The sequence below is a fragment of the Adelges cooleyi genome, unplaced genomic scaffold (assembly GCF_023614345.1).
Source record: "Adelges cooleyi isolate 19-005CV unplaced genomic scaffold, UGA_ACOO_1.1 ACOO_flye_CR_arks_rails_tigmint_CR_PRNA_23, whole genome shotgun sequence".
Taxonomy (NCBI): domain Eukaryota; kingdom Metazoa; phylum Arthropoda; class Insecta; order Hemiptera; family Adelgidae; genus Adelges; species Adelges cooleyi.
This window is the reverse complement of record NW_026095893.1, coordinates 8,276,938-8,300,840: the sequence shown is the minus strand read 5'-3', so window position 1 is coordinate 8,300,840 and position 23,903 is coordinate 8,276,938. Positions and strand designations below refer to the sequence as shown.

At 27.8% G+C, this 23,903-nt stretch overlaps 1 protein-coding gene and 1 long non-coding RNA gene across 2 annotated transcripts; both read right to left on the bottom strand.

Annotated features, from left to right (window-relative positions):
- Positions 1 to 243: 243 nt before the first annotated feature.
- On the bottom strand, positions 244 to 2,288 carry LOC126835872 (uncharacterized). The gene is made up of 4 exons (XM_050568721.1): positions 2,280 to 2,288; positions 1,502 to 1,903; positions 579 to 1,053; positions 244 to 479 (listed from the first exon to the last, which is right to left on the bottom strand). The coding sequence occupies exons 1-4, from the start codon at positions 2,286 to 2,288 to the stop codon at positions 244 to 246; spliced, it is 1,122 nt and encodes a 373-aa protein (XP_050424678.1).
- A 2,984-nt stretch (positions 2,289 to 5,272) lies between these two features.
- Positions 5,273 to 7,919, bottom strand: LOC126835332 (uncharacterized). Its single transcript, XR_007685190.1, has 3 exons — positions 7,836 to 7,919; positions 6,022 to 6,110; positions 5,273 to 5,396 (listed from the first exon to the last, which is right to left on the bottom strand). It is a non-coding gene; the product is annotated as an uncharacterized LOC126835332 (long non-coding RNA).
- Between the last annotated feature and the right edge of the window lie 15,984 nt (positions 7,920 to 23,903).

Genomic DNA, 23,903 nt, shown 5'->3' with positions numbered 1-23,903 from the left:
ATAGTCTAGGCGTGGAAAATTTCTGTTGTGTAATCAGCTCAAAAGCATAACCATTTTTAAAAACAAAGTTTTCGGATTCACATTAGAAAGTAAATAAAAACAATCTAAAATATACGTTACAAAAAACAATCAATATATTTTTTAATTTATTAGGAAGTTATGATTCGACTTTCTTTAATCGTATGGAATATATCATTAAAGATACATCATCAAAGATATATCATCAAAGATATTAAAATTAAATTATCTCTTTTCTGTATCACCACCACACCCTGTTCTGATGTCTGAAATTGTATCATTCGATGTTTTTGTCATGTAATCATTTTGACTTACTTTAGTTTGCATATCTTCAATCTTATGTAGTTTATTAGCTATTATTTTACACCGCTGTTGTTTTCCTAGGAGTTTCATTTCCAAAAACTGTTTCTCGTTGATAAGTTTGGTTTTATAAATATCAGTAATGAATTTCGTTTCTTGTGCTTCAAAATTTGTTCGTTTTCGTTGAGTTTCTAATCTGTCATGGGTCGTTATTAGGTCTTGGTTTTTTTTTTTTAAATCTTCAATTATTATTTTAATACTTTTCAGATTTTTTTCATAGGTATCGCACGTATAAAGCATGACGTCTTTGTCTTTTTTGAGTTTGGCTATGTTCTCTTCTATGATAATATCTTGCTCGTTTTTATTTTTTATTAGCTCGTTTAAAGTCTTTTCCGACTCTTGGATGTCAAGTTTTATTTTAGATAGTTTTTCAGTATTAATCACATCGCAATGTAATGTATTAGTTTTGGCCTCGGCCATGTCTAGTTTATCGACAAATAATGCTAGTTTTTCTTCAGTTCCTCGCTGAAAGGCAGATAGTTTTTCAGTTTCTAATTTAACTAATATATTTTGCGATCCGACTTGTTTTTCCAAATCTTTTTTGATAATTTCATTTAAGTCGTGCAGTAACGATTTCTGATTAACGTTAAACGTGGTCTTTTCCAGATCGAACATTAATTTGTCTAGTGTGTGCTCTTGTTTTTTGTTGTCCAATATCAGCGATAACTCCCAATCCTTAGTTGACAGTGACATAAAAAAATACACAAACTGAGAAATGAGATACTAAAACAAATCCTTATAAATTAAAAACGCTAATTATTATCAAACATATTTACTATTTAGTATTTTGTGTATGGGGAGGTATATTGTCAAATGGCATCTGATGATGACGATGAGAAAATAATTAGACATTAGGAACGGGTGGAGAAGCTGCTGTGGGCCGGTGAACTTGTTTTAGGCGGTAGGAGTCGGCGAACTCTGCATGACATAAAACCCATTTCCACATAGGGGGGGCGTCGTTGGATAAAAGATTTTGATGCTAACGGGGGCGACAGTTCTAAAAAGGTTAAGATCCGCTGGTATAGAACAAAGCTAAAACAACCCATTTGTATAAGCCAAAATAATAACTTGCATTATTAGCGTTAATTAAGGAGTGAAAATAAAATGTTTTATAGTTTTCTACCTTTGCTACTTCTGAACTTTTTGCCGCACATTCTATTTCTTTATTAAGAAATATACTTTGCTCTTGTCGTTGTTCGACCATTTCGTTTAACTCGGCAACTTGGCGGGTTAGAACAATGTGTTTTTCGAATATTTCGCTTAGCTCGTGTTGTTGGTCGGACGCCTGTTTTTTTACTGCTAGATACCGATCCCAGAGTCGGTCATTGAATTGTTTCAAAATGCTAAGCGAGTCGTTTGTCTGTGTGTATAACTCGCGCAAACTAGACACTAATGACACATTTTTATCGACTGAATATTCTTCTCTGATATTCTTATAGTTGAGTTTAATGATGTTATTCAAATAGCTTTCTAAATCAGAAAACGTCTCCGGAAAATTAACATTCTCGTGGTTAGTAGAGTAAACCTGAAAGTTATACGGTAATAAAATAACATGTATTACACAAAAGTTCTTATTAATAAAAATGTGGCAATTCAATAATAATTAAGCCAAGGTAAATTCGGCTTAATGGATAGGTTTATTAACAAATTCCGTTTTCAAACTTAAATTTTAAACGATTTTTGACACTTATGAGTTTTGGACTATAATAATGCACTACAACTTACTGTGCACAATCATTATAACAATATCAAGTGTATATCATAAATTTAAGGTAAATAAATACCTTGTTATATAATAATTTGAAAATATATGCTGAATACACTTGATTAAAATTAAAATACTAAGAATTTTGTACTAAAATAAATGCATTTTTATTAACATGTACAAGTAGGTAGCTTACTTTTTCCATTTTGCTACTCATTAAGATTTTGAAATCTTGAATAGTTAAGATGATACTTCTTATAAAAATTACATAATATTACAAAAACAGACCATAGAATTATTTATAATGAAATATATAATGTTTGTTATAATTTATATATATATTTTTTTACATTTTCTTTTCCAAAATACTAGAATCATAGATTCAAAAAAAAAATTGTAATTTGAATTGTATTTCTTTTGTAGTTTGTAAAACTGTTATATTTATACATAACCAATAGCAACAAATAAAAATATTAACAACTAAGTTTTAAATCATTAGGTACATTAGAATTCAATGGCATGATGATTCAAATTCCTTATTTAAGATAATCTAAATTCTCAATATAGAGATAATACTAGATTTGAAATTTAGGTATAAAATATCTTAGAAATAGAGTGTTTTGTGTGATTATTAGATGAAAGTACTTGGATCTTTTTGAATGAAGATTTGCATTTTTTTTACCAATCTTATTTCAGCATTATTCACAGTTTACAAAAATGAAAAAAAAAACACATTTTGCTTTACAACTTGTCACAAACAACCACACTGTTTGATCCTTGTCTACGATTTTTTCTATTTCTACCATTCTACAATGGTACACATTTTGAATACTATTATAATTATAAACATTTATACATTTGTTCATATAAAAACCACAAAAACATTCCTGAAACCCATATCATGTAGGCTCAAAAGTTATTTGCTTGGAATACACTTCAGTTAAGTTAAAATAGGTAAAATAGTCTATTAATTTGCTTATGTTTCACACCTGGTAGTTTGGATCTTGTTTTACAGCTATTTTTACCCTACCGACCTTACTCCGAGTAAAAACTTTTTTTGTTTATCATTCCTACACTGTAACCTAAGGTCACTGCCCAAGTTTCATTAGACGACAGCATTTGATGGGTAATAATAACGTCGTAAAAGTTGTTTGCCAAAGCTTAATGAAATTTAACCGCCAACCGTGTTAAATTTTTACGCATACCTTATCGGTCCTGCGTTTAGATAATGTTTGCGCATATTATACATATAGGATATGCGTTTACATTGAGACAGTGTGTCTTAGGGCTGTAATACAGCCAATAGGGTCCCGGAAGTCGATAGAATAGTACTAACTATATAGGTACTGAAAATAAGTATTTAGAAATCGATTGTCAAGCGAGTTATCACCGAGCGATCATCAGAAAACTTTAAAAAAAAAACCATCAAAATTTTAATATTTTATTAACCATTAAAATAGTTTAATGGTTATTAATTTAAAATTAAAGTTAAGATAAGTAACTTGATCGTTTAATTTTATTGTACAATGAAACAACAATCAATCAATTAAAATGAGATAATTGACAACTTGTATACAAAACCGCATTAATAAAATATAAAAAAATAAAGTGATGAGATAATTGTTCAATACTTTTACTACTAGTAGGCCTATGGAAGACTTTGAATTTATTTACTTCTAATTTTAGAACGATGTGACTTTATTATTATCTATTTAATTGTAATATTATTTAATATAATGATGAAGACATGCATGTTCGAGCTAATATTAAATAATAATTAACATAATAAGTTTTAGCTTTGTAAATGTTAATATTCGATTAAATTATAGCGACATTTGGAAAAGAGTCTGAATTTTAAAAAAAAGAAACTAGTATCAAATAGACTACAACAATGAAATGGCACGTGTTAAGATAAAGTAAGTGAAATGATTAATGGTGTATCATACATTATTCTCACATCATACCAAGCCAAACAAACTTTTAAAAAAAAAAACAGCCAATACAGAACAACTTAATAATTAAGGCACTTTAATAGGTGTTCATAAAAAACATATTGACATGATCCGCTCATTTTTGGGAAGTCATAGCATATTTATGTTAACACTACAAATTTGAAAAAACTATCACAAATATAACAACTCTGACAGTTATTTAATCTGAATGTGATTTTATCACAAAATGTTTATTTAAAATAAATATGAAAATAATATTCGAATAAAAATATTATTTAAATACAAATTTAAACTATAAATTCAAGTATATGTTTATGAAAAAAACAGGCTATTTGAAACAATAAAAAAAATGTATTTAAATAAAAAATAATAAATAATACTATTTGTTATTTAAATAGAATATGCGCAGGTTTGATTTAGCGCAGCTTTTTGTCAGAAACTGTTTTAAAAATTGTCTTACGTAGCAATATTTGCGATAGCAAGAAGCTATTGGTTTTATAATGATGTTTTTTTACCTGTGGAACGAATTACTCGTGTAGCACCTCTATTAGATCCGGGAGCCTATGCAGTTGGTACTTTGGTGGGTCGAAACTTCTTGGAGGTTTTTTTTTAGGCGAAATGTTACAAATGAAATCTGTAGTCAAAATTTCATGATGAAAAAATCGGAAAAGTCACTTGAACACTATAAATGTGGATTTCGAAGACTATTATGGGCCTAACAACTCGAAATTCAGTATGCGACCTGTTGCGAAAATCACAAAACAAGTATACCAAATAAATAAAACAATTTAACATTTAAAAAAAATTTTTTAATTTTTGTAAAAATGATTTTGTGTTGCTAAACATATTTTAAGGACTTGCAAAAAAAAATAATCTTTAATAAACAAATTACTTTACTTGTGAAATAAAAGTTACTTTAAAAAGTGTTTTCGTTTTGCTCTATAACTACAAACTCCACTTAATACTAAAGGACAATCTGCACAACTTTTCTGCTACTTTGAAAAAAATTTGATCCGTAATAGTAAAAGCAATAGAAGTTTTTTTAACAGATGTTTTTCAACCATGTTTATCTAGCTATTTTATTAGTGTAAAAACGCTTACCGTTTACTAAAATGTGATATTAGATATTTATAAAATAATATTTGAAATTTGTATAAACGCAAATTATTTTCATTTTAAACAATTTATTGTGTTATAGTTTTACAGAGATTAATATTACATTTTTATTATCAGTTGTAATTTATTCTGTTAAAATTTGGAAACCGTAATGCACGGATACATTAGTGCACATACATGGTCGTAGATCACTGGGTTCTTTTAATTGACCCAAGTTTGTCAAACTCTTAACTCTATCTCTGAAACTAAAAAAAAAAAAAGTTATATATTACATTTTTATCGAAAACAAGGCGTAATATATTACTTTGTAAAGAAATTAATAAACCATTTTATGTAAAAGTGATGTTACAATAATACTATTGAAAGTCAAATATTTATATTTAATAAATACATTTTTTTTCCTTTTTAGAAACATAAAACGGGTTTGAGAAAACCATAGATGAAATAATATTACTATAAAACAATGTTTCTTTAACAAATGATTTGCACTCTAAAACCACTTTTTGCATAATGTTTTATTATAATGACACGACTAATTGAAACCTTACTTGTTTAAATTATTATTAACGAAATCAAAATGTGATCGTTTTATTCAAATGCTTTATAAAAAAAAAAACAAAAAAAAATAGCTTTACCCTCTTAACAACAACTAAGTACATTTAGAGTAGATGTAAAGGTTATCGTATGATTAATGTAACAAAAAAATAAAAAAATGAGATAATGAAAATAAAAAAAAACCCGTTTTTATAATATTGTTTATGGTGCAAGTAATTCAACTGAGTTTGTCTCTTACTTCGCAAAAGAAATATGAGCTTATTATGTATGTGTATATTAAATATTTTATAATAGATAAATTATTTCATAACTTACTTTTAGATACTCCATCATCATTCCATGCAATCGTGTATGCTGCACAAAGTATCACAAATAATGTAATAGTAATTAATTTCATTTTCCTGCTTAAAAAAAAAAATCCAGTTTGATAAAGTGTGTAACATAATAAGTAAATGCAGTTTTTCTGAAGTTAGGTTGTTCTATTTTAAATATTATACTTTTTTTTATATTATTAAAATATATTTAGAAGTAAAAGTATTAATTTTTGTAAACTAGTTTATTTTATACTATTAGAAAATATTAGAAAATAAAAAAATCTAAAAGCCGATAAATGAAACCACAGGAGAGATGCTGTAAAATTCAAAACTTTTTCAGAGTTGAAATTGGAAAAAATTGGGTACTTGATGGAAAATATGCCAAGGGTCAATTTACGCCTAATTTGATCACAGTCACGAGGCCCTTTAAATTTACCTTATATTTTGTTAGACTATACTCCCAATATTGGTTAAAAAAATAGTAAAAAAGTGAACTTAAAAGTTTAAAATAATTTAACTACAAGAACAATTTACCAATCAATTGTAGCACATTTTATTTAAAATGTGCTACAATTGATATAAGAGATATTTATTTTGAGATAATATAACTTTAAAAAAACGAAAATTAAATACAATTTTAAATAATGTTAAACATCTTTAATTTTTGACCAAAAAGAAAAGCGTGGGCTCTATTCAACAAAGTCCGTAATACATTTATCAAATAACATTTTAGATACTGTTTTATGTTGTAAGTTTTTTTGTAATTTAAATTTGATTCAATTTTTGTGTGTGACACATATGTGTACATTTTATAATACTTAACTCGATGAATTTAAACAATTAAGTGTGTAAAAAAGTGTGTTATGTACTAAATTAATTTTTTTACGACATTAAATAGAATATTTGTTTTTTTTTTTATATGATGATGTATTTAGAAAAAAACGTCTTAAATAGCCTAAATGATATGTGCAGAAGAACTAACTAAATTAAAAAAAAACTGAACACCGATTATTAAAAGCGCGACCTATAAATTAAACGTATATAGATTTTAATACTAAATTCACGGTGTAACCGTTATCCACCAAAATGACCCTCGACCGATATTCGGATTACCGCCAAAATAAATACAAATTTGTTACTTAATATGCTTTAAGAACTCCTGAACCTTATTTATAACATTTTTTATTTTAGTTTTATAAAATGAATTTATGTATTTTTTGAAAATATCCCTAATCAATATTTATTTTGTTAACCTAATAAACATGTCATACGATATACCATCTATATAATATACTGATAGTAATATAATTTCGTTAGTGGAAAAATCACGCGATTTTTTTTTATTCTGTCTGTAAATTAACTATTCATATACGAAGTGCTATTTTTGTTTATTATGTCGGAAAGAATTGAAGTAATTACGATTAACCGTGAGCATTTTATGCTAATTTATAACAATTTTAAATTTTACTACGCGTATACAGCTAAAAATGAAATTACACGATGGAGATTCTACAACAAAAGTGTACGGCTAAAATGTTCACAAAAAATAATAATTATGAACTCGTCAGAATATAGGGTAATCATACAGCAGGATATAGTGCTGTCGATAGACAAAGTTATTAGTTCAGCCTGTAATCGAAAAGCAGTAAATGATATTATAGATTTAGTTTTAGGGGTTCTTAAAAAAAATATTAAGTAACAAATTTTTATTTTTTTTTGCCGGAAATCGGAATATAACCTTTGGCGGAAAATGGCTGTGGTGATAGCGGTCGAGGGTCATTTTGGCGGAAAACGGAAACACCCAAATTCACTTACCTTTTATTAGTGTACTGTTATAAAGATGAGTGCCGTATTCAGTTTGAATTTTCGAAACTAATTATGAATTGACTATACCGTGTGTTTGTCTAATTATAGTCATTAAAAGCATGTTAATAAGCTTTTATGTGAATCAATAATTATTTATCAAACACTTGTTTAAATCGCATAGTATATCAATTTTGTTAACACAAGGGCGTACGGTATACGCCGATGTGTGTCTACATAACTCCTGTCTTGTAGGTAAAGAGTAATGACTGTCGATAAATCAAAACGATTTGTACATAGTTTTAAAAACAGCTGTAGATTTTGGTTTTTTATTAATATAAAAAAATTAATTGAACCCATATGATTAAATAACATGATACGATAATTTGAATAAAATAAAATATTTTAATCGAAAATATAGTGTACATTGGCATTTTTTAATAAGTTTGTGAATTTATAACTACTAACTACTGTTTAAAGTCTTAATTAGAACATATTTTATCCCAGCATTTATTGAGAGACCGAAAATTAGGCTACTAAATTAACATGACTAATGTAACTAGGGAGACCTATTTATTCAAACAAAACAATTTTGTTGGCAAATATGATCTATATTTCTCTCCCTAAATTACGTTTTAATGATATTTGTTTTTTACTTTTCAGACGACAACACATAAATAAAATTGTCAGGCGAATTGTTTACTAAAAAGTTTCTAAAACGTTTTTGGAAATATATTTTTTAAACGATTATAAAACAATTTAATCTATTGAGACTTATGCACATGTTTTCCCCAACAGTTTTAGTATCTCACACCCTCCCCCTTCTCAAATGAGCAGAGGGAATGGTGGACAATGCTTCACAGTGCTTCGGAAATATATCCCTATGTGTTTGGTTTAATTTGTACTATAACGCGTTTAAATTATAACTAATTATATAGACGCAAAGTTAAGTCCTATGTAGTATATTTGTTTTATAAATATAATAGCAGTTAACAATTGCGTTTATAATTGTGGTATCATTGCTTCTTTTTTTGTTTGTTTTTCCTTAAAAAAAAAAAGTTTAACCACAGATTTTTCAAAAATTGTAAATACATACATTTTACTAAATTTAACTTTAATTTAATTATCAAAATAAGTCTAATAACTACACAAAAAAAAGCTAATAAAGAAAAAAAAGTACTAATTTTAATTTTAAAATGTCACAACGAACCGTAATTTTAAGTTGAAAAATATGTAATTTGTTTATGATGTTTTTCTCGATTTTGAAATGGAAGGTTTTAAATTCTTTATATTTTGCCTTCTACACATTTTCTACATGAAGAATTTTAGAGATTAAAAAGTTATCGTGGTTCCAGATACTACAACAATAACATAAATAAAATAAAAATTATTAAAAAACTGTTCTGCATCGAAGTTTATGCTATTTTTTCATTTATTAAATTAGACAAGTGTTTAAGAGAATTATTTGTTTCGATCTACATCCCGTTTTATGCATTAATCACTATAAAAAAGTAAATTGCGTTAACGTCACATATAGTTTTATTTTAAAATGTTATCTATTAAATGAAAATCGCCCTCGAGGTTAGTTGTGTATACATGCATATGATAATTAAATATTTTTATTATAATGTATAACATTGTTATTCTCAACAGTAATATTTAAGTATGGTTTAACCTATAATTTTAATATTGCTAGACTGAACCTAATTTTTAGGCTAAACTAGAGAGAACGGTCATTAGTGTTTTAATTGAATTCTATAATAGAATTTAAAAACAATTTATAATTATAGCGTCTATACTTCAATACTCAAAATAAATAAACGATGTAGACGGCACTGAAGTAATGCTTAAGTAATGCTTCCGGGGCCGTCTACAATTCTAATCGTGAAAAAAAATCTGAAGTAGAACTGAGTAAACTCAGTTTTCTTAAAACCGTGCTTTAAATGATAGCAACGTTATGAATGATAATATAGTATAGTATTGTCTTAATTTTATGTTGTGGCCAAATGTTTTTTAGTCGTTTTTTTATACTTGGCCTATATCGGTTTATTGGTACCTCTGGTCAGTTATTTTAGATAAATTTAACCATTCATTTAATCGTGCTCGTTGTGGAAACTTAATCAATACTCAAGTACAGATGGAATCGAAATTAGGTGAACCTAATTAGGAGTTCCTAACCTCTTATCTTTAATATATAATCACTTACAACCGCTAGAGTAACTAATTTAGAGTACCTTATTAGGTGTAACTAATAAGGAGTATCTAATCTCTCTTATATCTTATCCCTAATCTATTATCTCTTATATCTTATCAAATAATTATTTATAAACCGCTAAATCGCGCCACAAGCACATATTTTCTAAGGTAAACGATTTTTAGTAGTTTTATAATATTTGGCCTTAATCAATATACTAGCAATATTTATCAATATTTAACTAGAAAAAACTGTTAAGCAAACTTATGGTTAAATATATGTAAAGATATAAAATCTACTTGAACCCTAAACCATAAAAATTATACACTTCTTGCGTACACGTGTTACGACAACGATGTTGCATCTTCAGCTACAACGACTGTTAGCGCTGAAGACACATCGTTGTCGTAACACGTGTACGCAAGAATGTACAATTTTATGTTTAGGGTTCAAGTAGATTTTATATCTTTACAATATTTAACATTTATCATAAATAAATTTCCGTGGTTCACCAGTAAGTAAGTGTCTACCTAACAAATAATTTGACAATTTTTAAAAATGTTATTTTCAATTAAAATCAATTAAATTTATTATTATTATACTTAGGTTTTAATAACTAGGTTTTTTTGGTTGATGTACCTATTATCGGCGCGGTGGCTGTAATAGTGATTATTTTTTATCATCAGCACATTTTTTTATTATTAATTTTTCATTAATTATTTTAATATGAGTGACTACTAATATATTTCCATAGCAATACAGAATATATAGTTAGTGTCAATCAACGATAAATTAAATATATTTGTATTAAAGTAGCTTCATTATTGGAATCTGTTACTATGAATTCTAATGCTAAACGTCAAACTAATTAGTTAGTTTCCTGTTTCATGTTCATATAACTTAGATATTTTAATTTAATATGAGTTACATTACGCAGAGCGCTGCAAAAAAAAAAAATTGCAGGATGACAACGCACAATTAAGTCATTCAATCCAAAGGGTAGTTTATTAGCTATCTAATACACGTAAACGAAGCACACAACTCTAACACATAGCAATTTTCAAGTAATACATTTTCTCACAAACACTTTAATGATAAATTTACAAATTATCAGTTCGGATACGCTTGCTCTATCTGTAATAGACTTTGGTTTCAAACATATTTAAAGAAACAAACCATGCAAACCATGTAACATAATATGAGACATCGCACAAGCGCAATATCATATCCATTTTAAAAACAAATATTATTATCAAAGAAGATTTTTAGTGATAAAATCATCGATAACAGGTTTAGATTTTGATTTAACCACATCGGGCCTAAGGAAATAAAACTGGTGCTCGTAATGTGATGCTAGCTGCATCCAATATTGATATGACATAAAATAGCGCGATATTTAAATGTCAAGTGAATAAAATAGTATAATATAACTGGAGAACGATCACATAAATTAAGTGCACGAGGCGGGTAGTGTAATGGCATTTACGTTTTTATCTATCCGATTCAATTTCCCACACGCAGTAATCCCGTTTGACGCCAAACCCCTCTGCGAGTTGTAATTCACATGTGTGTTTGGCTGGAGGTTGCTAGGGGGTTCAGGTGTAAAAAAAAAAGATTATATGATTGACGGCTTCATAAAATATTCATCGTGGATTGGGAATAAAAAAGGAATCGCTGGATGTATAAATAAAAATGAATTTGAACTCGGAACATAAGAAAATCGATGACGATAACAATCGGTACCGTCTTAAGAGAAAAAAATAAAGTGTTTTAACTCCAATTTACAACTATCAAATCTATTTGGAATTTTAACGACGCACAAAATATTTAGACAATAACATTATAGCTATATATTATTGTAAAAGAAACTAGGTACTTTCGACCTAGTAAATATAGACTATATTTCTACTATATTATATAGTAGGAAAATTAAAGTAAGAAATCAAACTTAAGACTTCCGGCCAAGTAAATTGTTTTGTTTTTATTTTTCATGATTGGTTTAACATACACAGAGTTTATTTGTTGGTAGCGGTGTACATTACTTAGATTTCATTTTGATATATTTTACTTAGTTACTATATTATATCACTTATTTTTGTTAAAATACTTCTTTTTTAAATTTTATTTAGCGACCATTTACACTGAGTTAACGAAGTGTTTTTGTCGGGATCCATGGTTACCTCAACATTTTAAAATTAATACATAGTTTAAAAAACTCGTTAATTACGTCTTTAATTCTTTTGTAATAGTTTTGCGATAGTAATCAGGTTATTATATACTATAAGGACAAATTAGAAAAATGTCGAACAAACCCATTAAAAGATACTATATATAAGTATAATAGACTTAACGGTATCAGCGTAATATAGTATTATAGAGAATATCGAACGTCTATAAATAGGAAAATAATGTATACAAATTTCGTGCCATGACTATATTTAATTTTTATTTTGCTCATAATGAAATTGAATACAATTCAACCCACGACAGTTGTTTTTGGACTTATAAAAAAATATTTTTCTAAAAAACATAAAAAATAGGAAATTAAAAGCCGGGCGTTGATAACTTTTTTAAATGATCAGAACATTAATTTCTAAAGTGATATATTATCACATAAAAATAAACCACTTTGATTTCAATCTATAAAAATATGCCGGACACCAGTGCCACTATAATATCGAGATTAGAAAGATTTTACATGGTATTATTCAAAATAATATTGACAAGTTTTTATCGAACACAATGATTGAACGCAAAAAATGATTGTAATATATCGATAACAATTACTGACACAATGTTGTTATTACAACGTGTTTGGTAAATAAAAAAACAAAATATTTGAAATTAATATAAAATTGTTTTTTGACATATTTTTGCCGGAAAAAACCAACTTCAATTGGGGTAACTTAAATATATTTTCGCAATCTAATGGAGCAACATTTAACTATTAGAATGTAACGTTCGTGGCCCAAAATAATACATTTTTCGGTCGGGTATTTATTAAGCTTCTCTTTTTTTTACGTCTCATTTTTTTTTATACTTTAAACTCTGAATAGAACTTATGATTACGAGAGCGTATTGTTAAATAGCGTACCAACGCAAAATAACTATACAAAGAGTCTTTTTTCTATTGTTCTTTTCGACCCCTTTCTTAATTCCTTTACCCCCGTTCTTTTAAAAAATACCATCGGTAAAAACATTATAATATTCATATTTTTTATTATTATATATAGATATATAATACGTGCATATATTACACACTGCGTACATTATTTTTTATGATTTTCTACAAAAACGCCACACTATAGAACCTAAAGAACTCAAAAAATATATTAGAATTTTACAGCAAATTACTTTTAAATTAGAATGTGTCTCATATATTATTATTATTTTTTTTTTTGTTCGGTTAGGAGAGATAAAACACTTAAAATGCTTTCGACGGGAAGCAACGTCTAATTTTCTCGGCAGTCCTTTCGAATAATTTATAGTGACAATAAATCCTGGCGGAATGAAGAATTCGTTTATGCGGCCAAAGATGCGTGTCTTATTAAGGTAACATAAATTTCCACAAAAATGTTCTTTTCTGACACAAGTGGAAGGACACGATAAAAATATAAACGCATTTTTCATAGCTTTAAAAATTGAATTTTCAAAGATGAACAGCTTATAAATTGATAGATTAAATTCCGAGTATTGTATAAGGACGTAGTATTAGGGCGGTTACAGATTTAACTGACAATGGTAAAAACTAAAAGTGATAATAATACTAGTGTAAGTAATACGTTCTATGGTGCAAAATTCAAGGAAGTAAAACAATTGGAAGTATGTATGAACAAATATAGAGACAATAAAATATGAGTTTATATTTGTGTAATTAAGTATTTTGGTTCTCCTTGATAAAACGTATAACTCCTATATTGATTTATTTCGTGTTTTTTTTATTTGTACACATATATTTTAATTTATTTTTATTTTTACAGTGGATAGGATCGTAGAAGTATAATAAAAGGATATAGAAAGAAGATCGTTATAGGAATGCATTAAAAAGAGGTGAAACGAGTGGATTGGATATATATTCTTAGACTCAGAGGATTACTAGGACTAATCTTGGATGGCATAGTAAAAGGGAAAATTATAAAGGCCATGATTACAATGCAACAAACAAATATTAGAAGATCAGAAATGCAATAATTATTAAAAAGTAAAGATAAAAGCAAACAATATTAAAGCATGGACAATTGCTGCGAATCAAGCTAGGGATTGAAAACTGCAATAGAAGAAGATATTTTTTACTGCCTATTTGAATTTTGTGTTTAAAAGTATCAATAAAAATATCAATAATATAAATGATTTTTAAATACGATACACAAATACGAATTAATATTGTTTGATGAAGAAGAAAAGTAGATAGTTTTATTTGTATAAGATGTTAAATATAACATATGTGGTTTCTTAAAATAAGTGTTAATGTAATGTTTTATAATTTAGGAAATTTAGTATTGTACATTGTTTTTTTGTAAATACCAAGGTCATTTTCAGCGCATAAATTCATGGACATTTTGGTTGTTCTTAGAGTATGACCTTTCGAACCCTAGTGATGACCTTTTCATGTCTTTATTATTGAAAAAGTGACGCACGACTTACCGTTAGAATGTCTTGTAAAAATTATTGTAAAATTTAAATTTAATTAAGTATGAGTTGTTAAATAAATGATAAACATTTGCTGTACGGTTTAATAGTAATAAAATAATAGTTGCATGTGTTGGCTTATTAAAAATTTATACTCTTAATATTTATAAACAAAACAACATTATCAAAATTATCATAAAATTGCTTACACAATATAATACAACAAGGTTAGAAATTGTAATTATTTAAAATTAATACTATTTAAAAATATAGTAGTGATCTCAAACTTTAAATGACTTTTTGCTCGTGGATTGTTGTTTTTCTCTTGGTCTTAATGCTTAAATATGTTTATGTCACAGATAGTAATGTGACCAATGTAAAATTTGAAGAACCATTGGTCTCATATGGTATTCCATACGATACGAAAAAACATCCATATGTAGTATCAATTCTAACGGGAAAAACCGGTGTTTGTACTGGTTCATTAATAAGACCTTTATTTGTAATTACTGCAGCTCACTGTACATGGATGAAAAACACCAAGAAATTGAGTGTTTGTCAAATGTAATTAAATATCTCCACATTTACCTTAATAGTGCACTCTGAATTATAACAGGTATTTCGTGGCCACTATGCAAACTACAATGAAAATGCTGGCATAAAAAGAAATGTTCGAACATTTTACCAACACGAAGATTACCACAAAACGGCGAATCCACATCCAGATTTAAGTTTACTTGAAGTGAGTCACTGGCAAACGAGTGCATAGATTTAAGATAAATTTAATGTTCACCATCCATCTTAAAAATTACTGGTACAGTCTTATTCGGTGTCAGCACAGATATCGTCGGCTTACTTTTGGTCACTCAATTTTTCGTGTTATCCGCAGTTCGTTTGTACCGAGTCATTTGCGGTCATGTGTGATTTTTATAATGTGTATCAATTTTAATTATTATGCTTGATATTTTAATTTGATATTATTTTTTAGAAGTATAATTTTCAATTTATGTTTAAACGGGTTTTTCAATTTGATATCGAATTGTAGGTTGGAATAGACACCTGAATAAGCAATGAACAAAATAGACCGCACATTCAACATTTTGCTTATTTTACAATCGCTTTAAGTTGGATGCTTGGAAATAAGAAACAAAATTAAATTACATTGTACAAATTTTAAATTACGTGTTATCTCTAACATCAAGAAAAGAATAAGTTCTCAAAACGGCTTAAGTCGGCCAATATTCTTCTTAATGTAGGATCTTAATACTGGAAAAGTCTCCACGTGTTATCCAGGAAAGATAGAATGCATTCGAATAATTCAAATTTTAAATACTTTTTAAACATATATAACCGCAAAAGACTTGGTATGTTACAGGTACCTGAAAAATGAGTGACCGCAAGACTGGGAATCTAGGTAATTCCATAGCTGACTATTTGACACCTTAAGAGTGACCTCTATACGTGACCTCTATTTATAAGTAAATTTATTATTATTATTATTATAATTTATAAGTAATATTATTATAATACAACAAATTATAAAACTAATAATTTAGTATAATACAAAAATATATAGTAATACCTATAATAAATGTAACATAAAAAAAAAAGACTATAATAAATAACTAATTTTTTATAAAGAATAATTAGGTAAAAATGATATTATATCATCAGCATTAAAATGAAAATTACGATTTATAATATGATTTTATGTGCATATATTTATAAAATGTTTTACCTATTTATGAATTTGTTTACCTATTTAAACAAATTAATAAATGGTTAAAAAATGTAATATAACCATATTGATTGGTCTTCTCCTTTCTTAAAATATTTTGACACAGGTCAAGTGGTACATAATATTAACATTCAGGCTTTATTTATAAAAACATTTTCTATAGTAGGTACGTTTAAAATTTAATGCAATAACAATGTCATTTAATTATTCATCATTAAGGACTAATACAAATTAAATGTAGGTTTCAAGTTTTCTTAAGTACTTTTCGTGAACAATAGAAACATGCTTACACTTATAAGGTCCATGTAGAACATACACTTGGTAGAATGTTTTTGGCAAAATCGAAATAGTATATTGCTACTGCAAGCAGGTGTTATTATCTCAGATATGTTATAATTCAAGCAAGTGTCAAATATCGATAAAATATTATAGTCAAAATTCCACAAGACACAAATATCAGTTGGTTTCAAATGTGCCGTAATCAGGTCTTTAAGATAAATCCTGATAAAAAATAAATGCTTTTATACTTATTCAAATCGGGATGTAAATTTGACCTGTTCAAGTTTATTCTGTATTGAGATGCTCCGATTGAAACTAGTTTCCTAAGCTTCAAAACGCTGACGTTTCAAAATTTAATTATACATAGATTAAGATTAGCACATAAGTATACAATCGTATTATTTTTTCTTGTGTACATAATATTGTATACTCATAAGTTATCCATAACAGGTAATTAAATTGTTTTAAATTTAAATTAGGACATTGGGGAATCCTTACACCTAGTTGCATCGTCCTTTGACTAAGCTGATAATTTCAACAATGATTGTATTACCACCACATTAAACAAATAAATAAATAAAATAGATTACATCGGAATATAGAGAGATAACAAACTACATCGAAATAGGCGGGCATCCTAATGATTTTCTAAACTCCAGAGAGGTCCATTGTATCGGAATAGGATTTGGTAAGACGGAAACACAAAAATTACCAAAAAATGTTGGATTACAATATCACGCAGTAGCCAGATACGGACCTAATGCATGCATAAACAGTAACCAAAGTAGGTATACACGTGATAAACAATTTATTTCCAAAATCTTTTCGTTCTTCAATATTATATAATTAATAAAATGTTTTATCGGTTAAGAATTTTGGCAAAACTATTTGTGTATGAAGCCAAGCAAAAAACAGACATGCGCTGGCGATAGTGGTGGCCCAACCATCTGCAAAGGAAAATTATATGCAACCGTAAAAGGCCATTACAACTACATAGAAAACCATCCACAGGAAGATGTTTGTGGTGATATTAATATTATGACAAGACATGTTTTTTTATACATGCATAGAGATTGGATCTCGAGTATTGTTGGTCCATTGGGTGATATCGAAATGAGTGAAGGTAATGACAGTGATGATGGTGAATATGGAGATGTTGATTATGACGACGAAGCACCTTCGAAATCCATAATTATATTTAACCAAAAATATTGTATGTTACTTCACATGACACTGTACACATTTGTTTTACAAGAGAGTTGGTGTAAAGTATTCATACATAATATGTAAACATATTATTAAAATAGCTTTTATTTAGTAGCTTTCGTAGTAATATATTTGTTGGTAACAAATTATCTACCAATTAAAAACTTGATTGTAAAATTAATTGAATAACACAATAGAAAAATAAAAATTTTAATTTTAATATGATAGAATACAGCTAGTTGTGACACACCCTTCTATTCGTTTAATATAATACTATTGTTGTTTACTAAACTTAAGGGTATTGTAAAAGAAAAAGAACATATATTAAACTCAAAGTTTATTGAACACAGTGCAGTCCAAGTCCATATTATACGGATTCAGAGGGACATATGCGGTAAGAAAAAAAAAAGGAGAGATACGGTTTGGGTACCGAACTATGTTCAAGGCGAAAAGCAATCAAAAGATCTCGTGGATCTAACGGGGCGGGACGACTAAGCCCCAAGAGCTTAACCGTTTCCGGCGTACACGAATAAAAGATTTGCTATCTCTTTCTGTCAATCCTCTTACTTTTCGAACAGGCCTTATGCACTCGTACATATTTATACACATGCACACACACATATATATATATATGTACTTTATGAGAGCGCTTATATACAGGTAACAGACGAATGTTTTTAATATCAAATCCGTATTATCGACCGAGAAGGTTCGCTTCGGACGAAAAGCCACATATAATTTCACCGATCCTGGGGCTAAGTATCATGTGCTCGGATGGTTTACTAATATCTATATACAGGTAGTACGGTGAGCTATAATATCAAAGTAAATTAATTTATACTACTGTATGAAAAGAATCAAAATTTGTATGATAAAACGTATACTAAAAAATAATAAACTCAGATGTGACACCTATCGTAAAAAAAAAATGAAAGAGTGTATATTTTCGATGTAGTTTGGGCATGTTATGAATAGTGATGTGAGAAATGCAGTAAGGGCCGTAATAGAGATGTACGCAGAAGGAAAGAGAGGTATAGTAAGTATTAAAAAGGAGGTGGTTGGACGTACAAGATATATTAGATCGCGACGGGTGAAAGTCGAGGTTTAGAAAATCTGGTCCCAAAGAGTTAAAAGAAGCGGATGATAACAACGAGAACGAGAATTTTATCTAATATATCAATAACCAGTCTTATGTGTCTATATATTCTGTATAATATAACAATATATTATGTTCCTTACATCTGCCTGATATCTCCACCTTAAGCTTTGGTTTCTTTATTTAGAGCACTAAATAAAAAAACGGAATACATATAATGTAAAGCTCTCAATATCGCCTAAGATATTATATCATAACAGGGACCTTCATTATTTTTGTGTTATGGATGTCATTTTTATTTAAACAGATTAATTTATTATATAATAACTATGTTTACCAAATAACATTAAAATTGAATACTTTTCCACATTTCTTGAAATATAATATTATCCTCTACTATTAATCTTTATACCATATAGCAACCATTCAATTTACTATTGTAGCATATTTTTTGAATCTATTAACTATATTACTCTTAGACCTCAGTATTGTTTGTTTGTTAAAGAAATGTAAATATGTATAATAAGATATGTATAGTGTATAAGACTCAATTTATGAATATATCCCAACTTTTTCTTTAATTACTAGTCGTATTTTTATATCATGCGTCGCTCTTAAAATTTGCAAGTCAAGGAAGATTCAGAAAATTATAAAATAATAATACACATTTTTTTAGTAATATGTCTACTACGAACGAAACTTTCAAGCTATATTACAAATGCTTTAGAAACTGAACAAATTATCATCCTAATTTTTTCATATCTAAACTTTCATCATTGAGAAATAACTATTACATATTATTAACATTTTTACTCGTACAGATATAGGTACTAATTGTACGTCATAGTTGTAGAATATAATTATGCAAAACATAATATAATATTGAAGCGTTCACTCTTGAATGTTGTAAATATCGCTAGGTACTACGTTCCGTATTATCTGGTCTCTACTAGATAATCACTACCTTACCAGTGGGCAGCAGTGTAAATAGTTTTTTTATTTAAAAAACTAAAACTAATAACACTCCAAGGTGATCGCTATTATATAAATTGTCAATAAAGTGACAGGTAAACACAGTTTTAAACTTTTTTCTTTTGGGGCTATAATATTTTAACTGTAATTTATTTTTCGCCGGGGGCGTCGATATTGTGAGACCTTTTATATATGTGGGGCCTTAGGCAGCTGTTTCGTTTAATATAAACTTCCACCGTGCCAGCCCTGATTGAAATACGACAAGTTTAGAAAGTCTTTGTATAGTGCTTTTTGGGTGGATCGCTCTTGAGCTGCAATGAAATAACCATTAACCAACTAGTAGTTACACCATTAATAATGATAATTAGTTCTATGTAATAGCTTTATGCACCAAGTAGGACCTGGGGATTTCAGGTTGATAATTTAGGTGATCCAAGTAGCGAATTCTTGCTCTTCTAGACATTTCGACTATAGCTGTTGGTATATCCGTCTTGTGTTATTTGTTAATGAGGAAGAGTAAAATATATAAGCGCGCCGAGACTCTTGTTCCCGTGAAGTTTGTGCGAGACATGTGTCACACGCCATAATATAACAGTTTCAAAGAGATACCCGGCGCGATAGTGATGTACCGTTCAGCCTCTTGCATCTATTGTGTACACCGTGGTGGTTGGTTGAGTTATGTGCTATTAATGCAATGGTGGCAACGAAACACTTGACAGATAAGCGATAAATTATTTTAACTGCTACTAAGAACGTGACAGGTTCGGTGGGTGAGACGAACGAAAATTATTGGCTGTGCCGGATGAACGATATTTATGTTTAAACGAAAATCAAGGCACTTTAATTTCATTTTTACGTTTAATATGTTTTATAATGTATCGTACTAAATATCGTATGTGTATTATATTTTATTAATTACAAGACGCAAAAATAGCTTTGCTGGTAAACATTTTATAATAATCAATGTCGTCTCAGAATAATGTTTCCAAATAAAACCTTATTGACACAAATTATAGTGAATTTTTTACTTAAGAAAATACAATTTTACATATATTTTAGTTAAAAATGTCAACCAGACAACATAATATAATGTGTCTAGATATGGTAGTATTAAACTTTCATAAAAATACACAATGTTTTTATTCGTATTGACTGGTTAGGAATTATTATGATAATATTGCTTAGAAAAATGTATTATAATATAGATATAGTGTTTAAAACAAATAGACAAACACCAAAATAATAACAAATAATATATGTTCTTTTAAAATTTTAAAAGTTACCAAATACGTTATTATTAAAATGACCGTTGGCTTGCTAAGTGTTGCGTTTCTCTTTGTATTTTCCAAATGCATTTATGTCATAGGCAACAAAGTAAACGCGATAATGGACAAGGGATTTGAAACCAATGGTGTCGTATGGGGCCCCTTATGAATTATATGAATTTGTTTAGTTTTATTTTTACGGGTTCAATATCAAATTTTGTGTAATATTGTGTATTTGAATAAAATAAGTGTTAGTTCTTAAGTATGTTTATTAAAACAAAATTATGAAGTACAAATTTATGCATGTTATCTCCAACTAATTTTCTTCTCGATAAAAATTATCATTTTTTAATAATAGATATTAAAATAGCTAATATTAACTAAAGAACAATATTAAAAAACATTTTAGATTAGTATCACCAAAAAAGGATAAAAAGGTTATCTTAAAATTTGGTATTGGATTCGAGCGAAAGCTGTACAACCTAAATTTTACAAATGTCTCAGTGTTCAAAATAATTGTATCATACTAATATTTACAACGATAGGAACGATCAGACATACCACATAGCCCATAGGTATTGCTTGACTTTTCTGAAATGTATATTTAGCGTTTTGAAGCAAAAGTGTTACAATATTTTATTAAAACAGTGTTTGGTATTTTGTACTCGTATATGCTATTTGATTTTGACAACAGATCAATTTTATACTATAGAACGCCGAAGCTAAAAATGTTCAGTTCTCCTGGGAATAAATATTTTGGGAAAGAGAAAAAATAGTAGTTACCAAGGAAACATTGCAAACATCACAACGGCGTTTTAACGTAAATTAAATCTAGTGCATTTTTACCACACGGGAATGAAAAATAAAACAATGTGTATGGGCCACAAGCATGAACAAAGCAATAAATATTTACTGATCTTGAGCTGAATGTACATACTCCAAAGCATACTGAATAGGGTTCTATAACGTACCCAAATATATCGTTATGAACTCAATTATTTTGAACACCTTAAGTTCACAGAACATAACATAATATTGGAATAGGTTCCAAAAACTTATGACCGAATAACATCTTACATTTTTTTCGCCCGAGAATGTGATAACGAATACGGAATACAATTATACATTTATATATTTCAAGAACGTTTACCTGAATAAAATATAAATTGTTTTTATTTATAACAATTATTAGAAGAAATATTTTTAAATTGGTCACTTTATGGTTTTTGAGGTAAATTAATACATTTGGGCATCTATTTTTAAATCAACTCGCCTAATTTTAGGAGTTAGGAGTGTTAGAGGTGTTTAAAGTTGATACCGATTTTTATATCTGTGACCCCAAAAACAACTTATTTGACCAATTTAAGTATTTCTTATAAAAACCGAATATATTGAAATTATTTGAATGAAAATTCATAGTGTAAAAATATGATCAAAATTCTCATAAGTTAATTATATAACTCAAATAAATAAAGGTGAACAAATTTCTGCTGCTAAATCAAAGACCTAGTTACGTGTAATGAAGTCTTCAATCAGTGGATACTGGATGACCGACAGATATGCATGACCGATGTAAATGAAAGATAGTGTTTCTGACAATATACATTGTTATTTAAAATAGTCATTACCACAATGGTATTGTTGAATGTTACGTCTCTCATGTTATATTTTATGTTCAACGTCAAAAATATTTTTGTTTGTAAAGGATATATATTGCTTTTTATGAGTTCTAAAATAAATCCATCAAAACTTCTATGTGCATTAACAGTTGGTAGTTTTTTTGAAGAATTATTATGATTGGAAAATAATAAATTCACTTCCAAAAAAAAAAAAAACCCCAATTATTATGTACTATAAATCAAATCATATATTTTTTTCTGAATTTCGATAAAAAAATTACTTAAAGACTTTTTAAGAAATAAAGAAAGTTACATTTAAAATAGTCATTTTCCAAAAAATAGTATAAATAATTTGTTTTTTCATTATTACTATTAGTTTATCTTTTTTTTGTTGTTTTAATGATTAAAATTTTTTTTTAACTATATTTATTGGCAAATCAGCACTCTTTTCATCAGAATGGTAGTGAATTTCTATTTATTTATCTTTGGATTATTGAATAATCTTTGAATGTTTTGATTTAAGGGTAATATAAAAAATGAACAAATCACTTTTCGGCTCGGCATTGATTAAGCTAAAAATATGAGTATTTTAACTGATTTTAAAATTTACTATTTGTAATTTAATAAGCAATATTCCACGAGACTCATAACAGCCATGTAGCTATATTGCATATACAGAACGCCGCCTCATTAATCAGTATTAAGCAAACGTGAACTGTTTGTAATAAATTATTATTACTATTACATAGTTACATATGTATATTGTTAATTTACATTTTGATATAAAGAATTATCAATTTGTATGACTACATTGACATATATTATGGTAATATTAATATATACATAAATAAAAAATAAAAAACAAAATATTTAAATATATACCCTTATTGTTTCATAGCTGTTTACTTTGTTTGGTTAAAAATTATAATTAATTTACTGAATAATTATTTATTTATTTTAATTGAAAATAGTTTTAATAATGACTTTTAAAGTAGAATTAAGCAATAAGGACGAAATATACTGTGATCGGGTAGGCCAAGATAGTTAAGAGTTACTTTGAATGAATTATTACTGTTTATATC